At 49.1% G+C, this 11,716-nt stretch overlaps 2 protein-coding genes across 5 annotated transcripts; one reads left to right on the forward strand and one right to left on the reverse strand.

The window, feature by feature from the left end:
* Positions 1–164: 164 nt before the first annotated feature.
* On the forward strand, positions 165–5,546 carry sav1 (salvador family WW domain containing protein 1). Its single transcript, XM_029139400.3, has 5 exons — positions 165–491; positions 1,488–1,961; positions 3,242–3,512; positions 3,623–3,778; positions 4,065–5,546. The coding sequence occupies exons 1-5, from the start codon at positions 398–400 to the stop codon at positions 4,276–4,278; spliced, it is 1,209 nt and encodes a 402-aa protein (XP_028995233.1). The 5' UTR covers positions 165–397; the 3' UTR covers positions 4,279–5,546.
* Positions 5,547–5,739: 193 nt separating this feature from the next.
* On the reverse strand, positions 5,740–11,533 carry atl1 (atlastin GTPase 1). 4 transcript variants are annotated; one of them, XM_041069053.2, is made up of 15 exons: positions 11,336–11,532; positions 10,158–10,357; positions 9,800–10,050; positions 9,582–9,716; positions 9,357–9,461; positions 9,227–9,277; positions 9,066–9,122; positions 8,778–8,870; positions 8,560–8,698; positions 8,349–8,476; positions 8,223–8,279; positions 8,075–8,146; positions 7,559–7,990; positions 7,424–7,438; positions 5,740–7,347 (listed from the first exon to the last, which is right to left on the reverse strand). In XM_041069053.2, exons 3-15 carry the CDS (start codon positions 9,830–9,832, stop codon positions 7,234–7,236), a joined length of 1,431 nt encoding a protein of 476 aa, XP_040924987.1. In that variant the 5' UTR covers positions 9,833–10,050; positions 10,158–10,357; positions 11,336–11,532; the 3' UTR covers positions 5,740–7,233. The 4 variants fall into 4 exon arrangements, with proteins under 4 accessions (XP_040924987.1, XP_055361391.1, XP_028995212.1 ...); XM_055505416.1 differs by having other exon boundaries at positions 11,330–11,532; XM_029139379.3 differs by lacking the exon at positions 10,158–10,357 and having other exon boundaries at positions 11,330–11,533.
* Positions 11,534–11,716: the final 183 nt, after the last annotated feature.

Below are 11,716 nucleotides of genomic sequence, written 5' to 3' on the forward strand. Positions count from 1 at the left end.
ACTGGTTGCATTTTGACGTTAGTGTTTTAAATTAAAATAACTCAATACATTTATGAAAAGTACACAAAGTGTAGTTTTATTGTACTGTCAACAAACGACCGAACTTGTATTTTACTACATTTTACTGTTTATAGTGGTCATGTCGAAGTTGTACATCTGTGTTCATGGCAGACGGTTCTGGTCAGGTGGGCCGGACTGTGATAGGAGCAGCCCGCCGTGGACCGGACCGGACCCGGACCGCTGCGCTCAGGCTAGCTGGCGAACTGTGTGCTAGCCAACTGAACGCCTACAATGTTTACGCTCCGGGCTGGGCGAGCTCCGCATGATGGTCGCAGAGTCCGGGGATCGTGCCATGACATTGCAGCGTCGCGTCGTTGATGTTTGCGAGCCTTGAGTTATGCTCTCGCGAAAGAAAAGCAAGAACGAACCGTCGAAACCAGCCGAGGTCCACGGGAAATATGTGAAGAAGGAAACGTCGCCGCTGCTGACAAGTAAGCGCAACAAGTTGCTAGCCAGCTAGCCCCGCTAGCAGCTAACGACACTTAAAACTGTGATTAAAAGTAGCAGCGCAGCAACACAAAGCAGGCTGGAATGAACGTGTGGAGGCACTTTACCGAGTCGTTGTCTTAGAAGCGTGTGAACGACAGCTCAGTGGGTGTTTTTTTGGAAAGCGCTAACTTCGTAACTAGCTAGCTCCATGCTAGCCATGCTAACGCTACATCAGCTGAGGCGTTAAATGAACGGTTTCTGTTGGAAAGTACCGAACCTCTCCCTCAAAGGGCTTCTGGACTCGTACAGTTGTGTATAATCTTTACTTGTTGACAGACTCGAGTGTTTTTTTACTAGTTTTAGGTAATCTGGTGTCTTTATTTTTACCCGGGAGGTGACAGAGGAGATAAAAAAGTGACGCACGAATTACTGGGTTAACCAATTTGATTCGTTTGTCTCAGTCTGATATGAACCGGCTAATGTATCGCAAAACCCGATGTTCTACAGTTTGTCATGAACAAGAAGCCTGTCCGTGCTTTTGGAGGCGTATGACTGAGAGCTGACGTTCAGAACGGCTTTGCGCGTCTCACCATCACCTCTGTCCAGCTTTCAGGCTGTTTTTGCGCACAGTGACGTCGGCAGCACAGAAATAGCTCCATGTAGCGACCTTCTATACATTTGGAGGACTAAGAAAACTACATAAATGCATATGGTTTAGTTCAGAGGTCAACATATTTTTTACAATATGTGGCAGCTGTTTAACAATTCCCTTAGTGCTCACGCCTTAATGTCAGTTCCTATTTATATTCAGACTAATCATGTAGCCCATCTGATTTATGATGCATAATCATTTTAACATCACTGCATTTTAATTCACTGCGAGCCATCAAACTTTAGGGATGTCACAGCATCGCACCGCTCTGCCGCTGGGCTCTCTGTACTAATGTATTACTGTGTTGACTCATATTGACTGTCGGCTTTTTCAACTGTGATTGCAGATCTTATGCCCTCATTCATCCGTCATGGACCGACTATCCCCAGACGCACAGAGGTCACTCTGCCAGAGATGGGACCGTCCGCGTATCCAGTGGCCCCCAACCGGGACCCTGTGGTGTCCCGCAACAAGAGTTTCCTCCGTACCGCCGTGCAGAGGCCTCCACACGAGGTGGAGCGCAGAGAGAGCCACCGCATGTCGGCGCCTCCGTACCTGCCTCGCAGTCTGGGAGACCTGCCCCACGAGTACGGTGGCTCTTCACAGTCCTTCCTCACCGACGTCAGCCCCATGTCTGAGAATGGCGACGCTGCCCGCTTCTATTACCCCTCAGAGCCATACTACGAAAGCCAGCAGCGGCAGCATAGGAGGGTCCCGGAGCGCTTTCCCGAGGATTACCGATACTATGAGCACAGTGAGCACAACTTCCAGCGATTTCCCCGGCAACACACTCCCCCTGCTCCGAGCAGATCCCCTTCAGGTATTTGTTTGTTTGTTGTGTTCATTGGCGGTCAAGAAATCAAAAGTGAAAATAACTCTAAGGAATGTTTGGATGTATACGTAGTATATTTAACTGTTTTGTGACTCTTTTTCTCATTTAACCTCATATGACCAGGCATAACAGAATGGTTTGTTTATGTGAATTTGAAGTACTATCGTGAATGGCGTGAACAACTAATAGGCCACGTTGAAAGAAAGGCAGAACAGATGTTACCAGTATTTTCATTACAGCATTCCTACAAAATTAAGCTGTTATTGTGCCTTAGATGCCTGATGGAAACTGACGTCTGGATGATTTGTTGCTGATTTATACTTTTGGGGATCACTGATTTTAAAAGTTTTATATCTAGCTTCTGTAGTTGAACTAACTTGTTGCCCTTTGATAGTATGGACTAGCTACTCTTCAGTGTTTCCAGTGAAGGTCCTGTGATGTCTAAAGTGTTTGTGCTGCAGTGATGATGACGATGATGATGATGATGATGATGATGATGATGGGGTGAAGAGGAGCAGGGGAGGAGTTCTGAAGAGCACATTCCGTCTCTTCACTCCACAGCTGGCAAAGAGCTTCAGCTCTGCTGCTGTCACTCTTGTGCAGAATTTATCAGATTGTAGCCGCCATTTTCTGCAATACTTCATTCCCTGCACATTCTTCTGTTTTCCATTCTTTCTGCGTCCCTGCAGGCTCATACAACGTCTTGATTATTATCACTCAGCCTAAGTCATCCGCACAGCTGTTGGCTGGACATTCCTAAACTACATTACTCACAGGAAAAGTCCAGGACCTGTTTATTAAACCGTCTACTCTTACAGTGTATTTAAAATAGTTTCACCCAGTGAAATGTTCTTTGCGTATATCTGCAGGCCTTTCTGTGCAAAAGTAACAACCCTCTCATTTCCTACCATTGCTCATACAGTTTTGTTCAGAATAAATGCTCTGACACATGAGTCACAGGTTCATAGGGATCAAACAACCTTGTCCTTATCTCTGCGTTACTAAACACAGCATCAGACATACTTGAAGTAGTGATCTATTGCATTCCTGTTTTGTCCTGCTCCACATCCCGCTGCCACATTGGAATGACCTTGTACATGCTGTGCATTCCGTTCCTTTAAATTACACTTTCCCACATGTGATTTTTTTTAGAAACTTCCCAAAATATTTTTCTTTCCCGGTTAGCTGGATGCTGCTGAAGCTGTTATTGGTCAGACTTCTCTTTCTCTTCATTCAGGGTTCTAAAGAAAAACGTTTGTTTTCTTCAGGCATAGGTCGAATACAGGCCAAGTCCCTTGGGAACCTGTCCAGCCTAACAGCTGAGGACCTCCCTCTCCCAGCAGGCTGGACAGTTGACTGGACCATCCGTGGCAGGAAGTACTACATCGATCACCACACCAACACTACACACTGGAGCCACCCTTTGGAGAGGGAAGGGCTCCCTCCAGGCTGGGAGAAGGTTGAGTCAGCAGAGTTTGGGGTCTACTACGTGGATCACATCAACAAGAGGGCACAGTATCATCATCCCTGCGCCCCGAGGTGTTTGTTCTAATTTAGACTGTTGCATTCCTTTGTATTTTAGCTGCTCTAGTTTTCCTTCCTTGCTGGTACACAAGTCATGAATGGTGTGTTGTGTATATCTATTCCAGTGTTCCACGTTATGATCAGCCTCCACCATTACCGCCTCCTGTGACCTATCAGCCACGTCCCACAGAGAGGAACCAACCAGTGCTGGTACCAGCAAACCCGTACCACACGGCTGAGATCCCAGATTGGCTTCAGGTGTATGCCCGTGCACCCTTAAAGTGAGTAGCTTGAATCAAGCACAGAAATGAAACATGAATAATTTGCCCGGTCCCATTTTCACATTACCTTCTGAAACCCTGATAATTAACTGCGCGATCTCTAGTTTACTCTTCTCTTAATAACACTGATTTTAGGCAAAAACATATACAGGCTGACACCTGGCATTATGTGAACAATGCTTCCCATCTTTCTAGCAGTGCCTTAAGTCCTAGTTGTTGGCGTCAGTAGTGGGCAGACACTCGGGCCGCTGATAATTTACAGCTGATATCTTGATTTTTACATCAGGTATGACCACATCTTGAAGTGGGAGTTGTTTCAGCTGGCAGACTTGGACACGTATCAGGGGATGCTCAAGCTGCTTTTCATGAAGGAGCTGGAACACATTGTCAAGTCCTACGAGGCGTACCGGCAGGCTCTACTGTCCGAGGTGGAGGCTCGCAAACAGCGGCAGCAGTGGTACGCCCAGCAGCCCAACAAGAACTTCATGGGGAACATGTGATGTGTATGTGCACGGCCACACCTCTCTGAAGTCACCGCAGCTTGAGAGCGGTCTGGGTTTCCTTTGAAATCACGATTGACTCTTAATTGCCTTTCTACCAAACACATCTGTGCCTTTGCTGGATCCAAATATATCGGCCAGGAAGTCGAAACACGCGGAGGGTCATGACTCAGACGTTGAGTGACCTTGTGACTGAAAAACACTCCAATGAAGAAAGAGAACGTGTAATGTGCTACATCTGGAGAGACCGCCTGTGGTGCCATGCACAGCCACTGCCCAAAGAACTGAGTTGCTGTATGGATTTTTGTTTTTAAGACCTAGTAGGACAGAGTCTGCGACTGTCCCTTTCACCACTCATGTATTTTGTATAGACCAGCTTCTCTGTCGTTTTATCCTGTGGGACTAAAGGACAAACAGCAGCTTCTAATTTGTTTGCATATGAAACACTATCTCTCTTTTGCTTTGTTACCCACATAAACTGAAACCACACTATTTTATATTAAACAACAAAAGTGTGCATTGTTCTTTTTTATGACGTACTGTATACCAAACAGATATTTAAGTTTTGATATGAAACGTGTCTTTATTTAAAGGGCCTTTGATGGATGAAGCATCACATTTGGTGCGGTGGTTTGAGCATCTCTCGGCTCTTGGCATTAGCGTAAGCCAGAAATATTCTTGTTTGTTTGGTGCGTGTGTGTGTATAATAAAACATAAATAAGCTACTGGAACTTTTTAAAACACTTACATTAAGTTTGCCCAACAAGTGCAATTCAGCACGTCTTTGTTATGTCCTTTCTCGTTGGTAATGCTTTGTTTTTATGGACTGACACTTCTCAGACGCACATCTTCATGGGAGGACAGGTTCCTAAAACCATCCTGCGATTACCAATAAATGAGCCTTTTTAAGATACTCAGAAATGCTCTGAAGAAAGACAAATCATACATGACTCTAAAGAAAAAAGTAACACGTTAACTAAATACACATCTATGCATTTCTGTGTTTCTTATGAAGGCGTATAAACAATAAGAGTTTTTTTGTTTGTTTGTTTGTTTTAAAGGGTGTTGGCCTTCAGCCACTTCTTCACTATGCAAAAAGATCCCACATCTGTCACAGTACAGACACAAGCAGTAAAGTCAGCAGTGAAGACAAATACACTTGTGACCTTGCAGCCGTTGCCTCTTGACGCCTCTTTACCTTCTACGGAGCCTCAAAGCATTATTAAAGCAGCTATAACTGTGTAACATTAAAGTGGTCACTTGTAGAACTCTGGGCATTGTCGTCTGTTCTCCTGTTGGAATCTGTTTAAACAAGCATAGGTAGAATAAGTCTTCAAACTTTTAATAATAATATAATACTGGAGATTTAAAGAAATTATATAAAGTTAATTGGTTTTATACTACGTGTCCTTTATTTGGCAAAAGTCTGTAAAAAAACAAACGAAACTCCAGTCTAGTGAATGAATTTGGTCCAACTTTATTGTTTATTTCTTTGTAATGGAAATCTTGCAGCATGTGGCTAAAACTAAGCAGTGACGATGTGGAAGAGCTCAGCGAGAGGTCGAGTCGTTTGACCTTTCAGCCGCTGAGGCGCCCGACATTTGGAGTCGAAGCGTCCAGAGCGGGTTTTTGTGAGCTTCTGAACAGACAGAATCTTTAATTCACTAATTGAACTGAATAACTCGGAGCGTAAAAACACTTAAAAATGAACACACCAACGTAGTGATGGGATTTTAAACCTGGTTCTCTGCCTGAAGGCCTCACTGCCGCTGATTACACATTGTGGAAGACTCGAGAAGCCACTCTGCTGCACTGCCTTTCAATTTTCAAGCCTCGAGGTCAAACCTCAGTATAAACTCGCTAAATGTGCGTGACAGTGTTCCTGAAGTGCTGGTGACCAGCTCACTGGGGGCAGGGAGTACAGTTCTGATGCTACAGCTGAGCGATGATGCAAATATTCAATGAGCGAAGAACACGTATACGAATATACAGTAACAGTCTACGAAGCCAAAGTATTCAAACACCAAAAAAAGTGCCGTCGTCGGTACGAGCCTCTTGTTTACGGACGCAAGCTGCTTCGGAAACACAAAAGCACAGGGCCTGGACTCTCACCATGCAACAGGTCATCACAGGCGACTTGACTCAAGTGTGTGAGGGTGATGGAAGCGATGTGGAATGAGGACCCCCCCCCTCCCCCCCTCCATCGCATCCAGCTTCGCAGAATGGCTACATTCCTCGGATTCGCTCGAACATTCAGCGAGAAACACACAACAATGGGTCGGACCCGGCACGGCTACGTCACAATGGGAACCGAACACGCGCGCACAAACGGAGGGTCGCTGGGATGCGGCGAGTACAAAGCCGAGCCGGCTGGAAAAAGGAGAAGTCGGGATGCTGTGTAAACTTGTGACTGTTGTCTTCCTGCTGATCCAAGCGTCGCCAGCCTCCCGACCGCAGCGGACGAGGAACGGACGCAGCCAGGCCGCTTTCACACGTTATGGCACAATACTACTTTGTCACAACCATTATTACACAACTTATACCATGTGTTGGAGCTCGAAGATGACAAACATTAACCATTTACCATGCTGATGACGTTCCGATGCGTGATCTGGCTTTCAGACAGCGCTTGATCGTAGATAATGTTCCTTTATAAACAGCACTAGACTTCTAAGAACAGAACAGAACAGAAGCGTCACAAATGGGGGTGGGGTTATACTTAAAACAGTGGGGGGTGAGGAGAAAGCCGTCCGATATGAACCCGAGCGCTAAGAGGAGGAGGTCTGTGTCTATAGCATCTGTACAGGTGTTAGTTTTCTCACATCCGTCGTCCTCTGGAGACGAGCGCGACCGCATTCTTTCTCGTTATTAGCTTTAAAGTAGTGAAATGCACCACAGCAGGGGGGGAGCCCCCGTCTCCCCCCCCCCCCCCCTCTGTCCCCCGCCGCCTCCCGATCAGTCTCTCTTCTTGTCCCGCTCGTCGGCCGCCTCCTCCACCTGCGGCCCGGGGAAGGCGTGGTGGTAGAGGTGCCGGTGGTTGGCCGCTACATTGTACAGCTTGTAGAACGCCTGTGAAGCAGAGGCGCAGTTTCAGCTTTCTGTCGGTGCTTTTGGTGAATATTGTCACGGTTACCGCCCATCTCACCTCATTCGTGCTCCCCTGCGGAAGCATTAAAGGATGAAAACGCACAAAGCCAGTCAGCACATGTGATTTGAGGACGACTGGCGCCCCCTAGTGGCAGAAAGAAAGAACTTTTCAAGCGTGTCTTTGTGCAGCTACCTGGTCCCACAGGGCTCCGGCCACCTGGTCGATGACGGCCCCCAGTTCTCTGTACTCCCCCGAGTAGCGGATGTAGGCCCAGGTGCACAGCGTGATCAGCGCCAGGCCCAGGATCATGTTGCACAAGCTGGCGATGATGTCCACGCCCACGAAGCCCGTGATGCCCGCGGCCACGTACATGACGAAGATGACCACGAACAGCGTGGCCGGCGTGCGCGCGGCGTGGAAAATGTTCTTGGAGTCATTGTGCTTGATGTACTGGACGAAGACCTCGTCGATCTCCCCCTCCAGCTGCTGCAGGTAGCGCCGGCTGAACTCCTCGCCGCCCATCTTCTTCACGCCCCGGAACACCTGCAGCGCCTCCTCTCGGATGGCGCCGTGCCGCGCCTGCAGCTCGCTGGGCGCCAGGAAGGGCCGGTCGCCGCCGCAGACCTTGGGAAGGAGGAGCAGGAGCAGAGGAGTGAGGCCGGCGGCCGCACGCGGGCTCCGCTTCGGCCGTTCGGCTTCTCTACCCACCTCCTCCATCTTCTTGTTGTACAGGTCCTTTGCGGCTGCCACCGCTGCCAGGTTATTGGCTTCTGCTGTGGCCTGAGAACAAGCACAAGCACTGAGCGTGGAGACGCAACGAGGGAGCGTGTGAAAATAAACAGATTTCACACCATACCTGGAGCATGGACTTTGGATGCGGCAACTCTTCCCCTTGGTAGATTTTGATGTAAGCCTAAAATAAACGGGGAGCGTCAACATCTGGAAGAGAATCGAATACAATAGAACAGACTCGAGGTCTGACCTTGAAGTACTCCAACAGGCCTCTGCAGGTGATTTTGCTGCCGTTTATTTCCTTCACGTCGATGCTACGAGGGCTGAGGAGCCACGGGACCAGAACCTTCAGGTTGTTTATGAACTCGCCGTCGATTTCTGGACGAAGAAGAAATCAAAATGGCGGCTGAGGACGTAGCCTGCGCTCTGATTGGCCGCCGGCAGACGGCGGGCTAGCTCACCTTTGATCCTGCCATCGAAGTGGGGGTTGGTGGCCACCTTGAGGCCGGGGTGAGGCATCAGGAAGCAGGAGATGTTGGTGAAGCAGGAGTGGATGTGCTTCCGCACGTTCTGCAGCTCCTCGTGCTGGTTCTCGGAGATCTGCGGCACAAGCACGGCCCGAGCGTCAGCGCCGCGTCACCGCCACACTGCACGGACATTGCTGTGGCGTTCCACTGACCTTCAGCCGCTTCTCCAGGAACTTCATGCCTCCCTCCTGCCCGTAGGGGAACTCGTACGGGAAACTCCAGTCTCGAACGAGGAAAATCATAGACTGGGATAAACAGCGTTCCGTGTTAGCAACATCAGCTGCTTGTAGTCAATATCCTAACATTTCATTGCTCATCAATTGAATATTGAACTGCTCAATGGAAATACCACAGAGAATTCCCAAATGTCATTGACTGACATTTGGCTTTAATCAACTCAACTCTGAATAAACGCAGTGACTGAAATAAAGGTGCAGCACCTGGAAGGGTTTGAGGAAGGTCTCCTCCATCGCCAGCCTGCCGTACTCAGTGAAGAGCTGCAAAACAGGACAGGACAGAGTCACTGGGTGGAGGCGCGTGTCAACAGGAAGCAAACGATAATCTACAAAATAAAAGCACGTGGGAGCGGCCACATCCGCACCTGTAGGTGCTGAAGGTCGTCCTCCTGGACGTTCTGTGAGATGTTGTAGACCTGAAAGCAAAGACACGGGGTGTGTAAGCTCGGCTCAGCAGACGCGGCTGGTGCAGGAGGCCGGGTGGAGGTCGTGTACCTGCATGGAGCTGATCATGGTGCTCAGAGCGAACACGGTGGCCGAGTCCCTCAGCGTGGACTGGCTGTCGAACGTGCCCTGGGTGTCCATGAGCAATACGGCCACCTGCACAACGAGGCAGGTGAGGACGCTGGCCAGGGTTCTGGGCTCTGTGGTGTGATTCAGTGTGTGTGTGTGTGTGTGTGTGTGTGTGTGTGTGTGTGTGCGTGCGTGCGTGGGCGTCACCTTCCTCCCGTCGGGCTTGTCCACCAGGAACACCTCGCTCCAGATCTGGATCCCGGTGGTCTCCCTCTCCGAGCCGCCCCTCCAGGAGAAGCCCGTCAGCGGCTCGTCGGCGTCGCCCAGCCATCCGTCGGACGCCTGGGCACCACGGCATCAGACGGGTTAGGTCAACTCTGGGCCAGCGCCGCACACGTGCTGCCGCCCGGCGCCGCCGTACTCACGTGGTTGTACATGTAGCGCAGCATGAAGTCCATGAGGAAGGACTTGCCCTTGCGGAACGCCCCGGCCACGGAGATGGCCACCACCTCTCGGTCCCTGACCTCCTCCGCCAGCAGGATGCGGCTCAGCGCCGCCTCGTCCAGCTCGAAGGTGTGGTCGTCTTTGACCAGCAGCACCTGGACGGGTCGGGCCCGTCCATCGGGCTCCTCCTCCTCCGAGCTCCAGTCGTAGACGTGCTTATCACTGAGGGACCCTGGAAGAAGGCGGATAGTTCAGCCTGGAGAAACATGAACGCTCATAGGAGGTCAACTAATGTAAGTCAATGGACAACCAGAGGTTTTTAGGCGAACGATGAGGAACCTTGTGGTCCATTAGGCCCGGAAACAACAGGAAAGTTGAGTCCATTACATCTTCCGGTTTGCAGCAGATCAATAGCTAAGCTTGTTAATAATCAGAATGAATCAGGCCACGCTTTCCACCCATAGTGAGAACATGTGCGTTCAGAGCTGCTGTCTCGCGTGCATCACCTTCCTGCAGCTAAATCCCCCCAAAACTGGGATCTGCAAAGAACAGAACAGCATCTCTTTCAAAAACAAGGAAATCCCTCGCACTATAAATGCAATAGCAGCATTTGACAAATGAATTTACACATGAACTCATTGCATGATGACATAGCAAAGAATAAAAATTGAGCTAAAAGATGCCGAGGAAGCAGAGTGAATAATTTAAGGAGGAATCCTTCAAGGTTTTCTCTCGGGCCTGAGGAGGACTGTCAGTTTCACTTTACGTCTCCTGCGGCCTCACCCTGACCCGCGCTGGCCTACCTGCTTAACGTGATCATCTTGCTGCTGCCCTTAAGACAAAGACCGCTTAAAGTGGGTCAGAGCCGATGAAGCGTCTAATAACAAATAGCAATATTTTACCCCCTGCTTGCTCCTGTATGAGCCACTCGGGCCTTTTCCTCCATTACAGGCCTGTATTTAAAGTTAAACAGGCCACAGAGTGATGTCACTGACAATGATGCCTATTAATATGATAGTGATGGTGGTAGGGGGATTAACGCTGTAGTGAGGAGGTGAGGTGGAAGATGCCAAGCTACTTACTGATGCAACATTACATAATTTCATGCCAGATGCACCAAATATCACCAAAACAGGGTCACGGTGGCACATGACAGCTTATTTTCAGGCCTTCTGTGATCTGGACCGGCCCATAAAGGCATTTCCTGTGCGCTGGCTGAATATTTTGGTTATGTCATGGTAAAACACATTTATAATGAATGCCTGTTTGCTAATGCGTGATTAGACGACGCTTCTGCAGAGACAAGCGCAAGCATTTTGTTCTTTTTCCAATCAGGAAGATTGGATTTCATCAGCATATCTGTTCCAAATAACACAGATTTGTTGCTAGAAAAACAGCACGGAGGCGAAAACAGCCGTCTAATTGGCTGCACTGCTCAGAGCCTGGCCTCAAAGGGATAAAAGAAAGGATGCGCGTCAAGGGGAGGATGAATTATCAAACGCTGTACGTACACTCACCCCAGCTGTCTCTTTCCTTGCGGTGCTTCGCCATGCTGCTGTCCTTGTGTCCCTCTGTTTGTCCGCTAACGAGCGATCCTAGTCGGTAGTCATGTGTGTAGGGTTGGGAGGACGCCCTGTCTCCGCCAGAACGATGCTCGCAACGCAGAAAAGGAGGATGGAGCTTTTATTTCCAACCCTGATGCAGAGGGTCGTACGTGCCGCCAGGGGGCGCTGCTGCCTGCAGTTTCTTTGTGACGTAAAAACACACGAGTCCAAATAAAAATGACTTGGTGATCATTTAGATAATCCGATTCGTTGGCTGAGCTGTTTTAAGTTGTTTTAATAAACAACAGTCAACCACAATCCCATCACGGTTCTATAACGAGATGCGATATTAGC

This window comes from Betta splendens, chromosome 22, assembly GCF_900634795.4.
Source record: "Betta splendens chromosome 22, fBetSpl5.4, whole genome shotgun sequence".
NCBI classification, from domain to species: domain Eukaryota; kingdom Metazoa; phylum Chordata; class Actinopteri; order Anabantiformes; family Osphronemidae; genus Betta; species Betta splendens.

Excerpts from the sequence above, each read along its gene's own strand:
- sav1 (XM_029139400.3), top strand. The coding sequence starts at position 398 with ATGCTCTCGCGAAAGAAAAGCAAGAACGAACCGTCGAAACCAGCCGAG. Across the intron at positions 3,513-3,622 it reads CATCATCCCTGCGCCCCGAG|TGTTCCACGTTATGATCAGC; the intron begins GTGTTTGTTCTA and ends TATCTATTCCAG. Across the intron at positions 3,779-4,064 it reads TATGCCCGTGCACCCTTAAA|GTATGACCACATCTTGAAGT; the intron begins GTGAGTAGCTTG and ends TTTTTACATCAG.
- atl1 (XM_029139379.3), bottom strand. The coding sequence starts at position 11,369 with ATGGCGAAGCACCGCAAGGAAAGAGACAGCTGGGGTGAGT. Across the intron at positions 9,717-9,799 it reads TGCGCTACATGTACAACCAC|GCGTCCGACGGATGGCTGGG; the intron begins GTGAGTACGGCG and ends CGTGGTGCCCAG. Across the intron at positions 8,280-8,348 it reads GCCTGTTGGAGTACTTCAAG|GCTTACATCAAAATCTACCA; the intron begins GTCAGACCTCGA and ends CGTTTATTTTAG.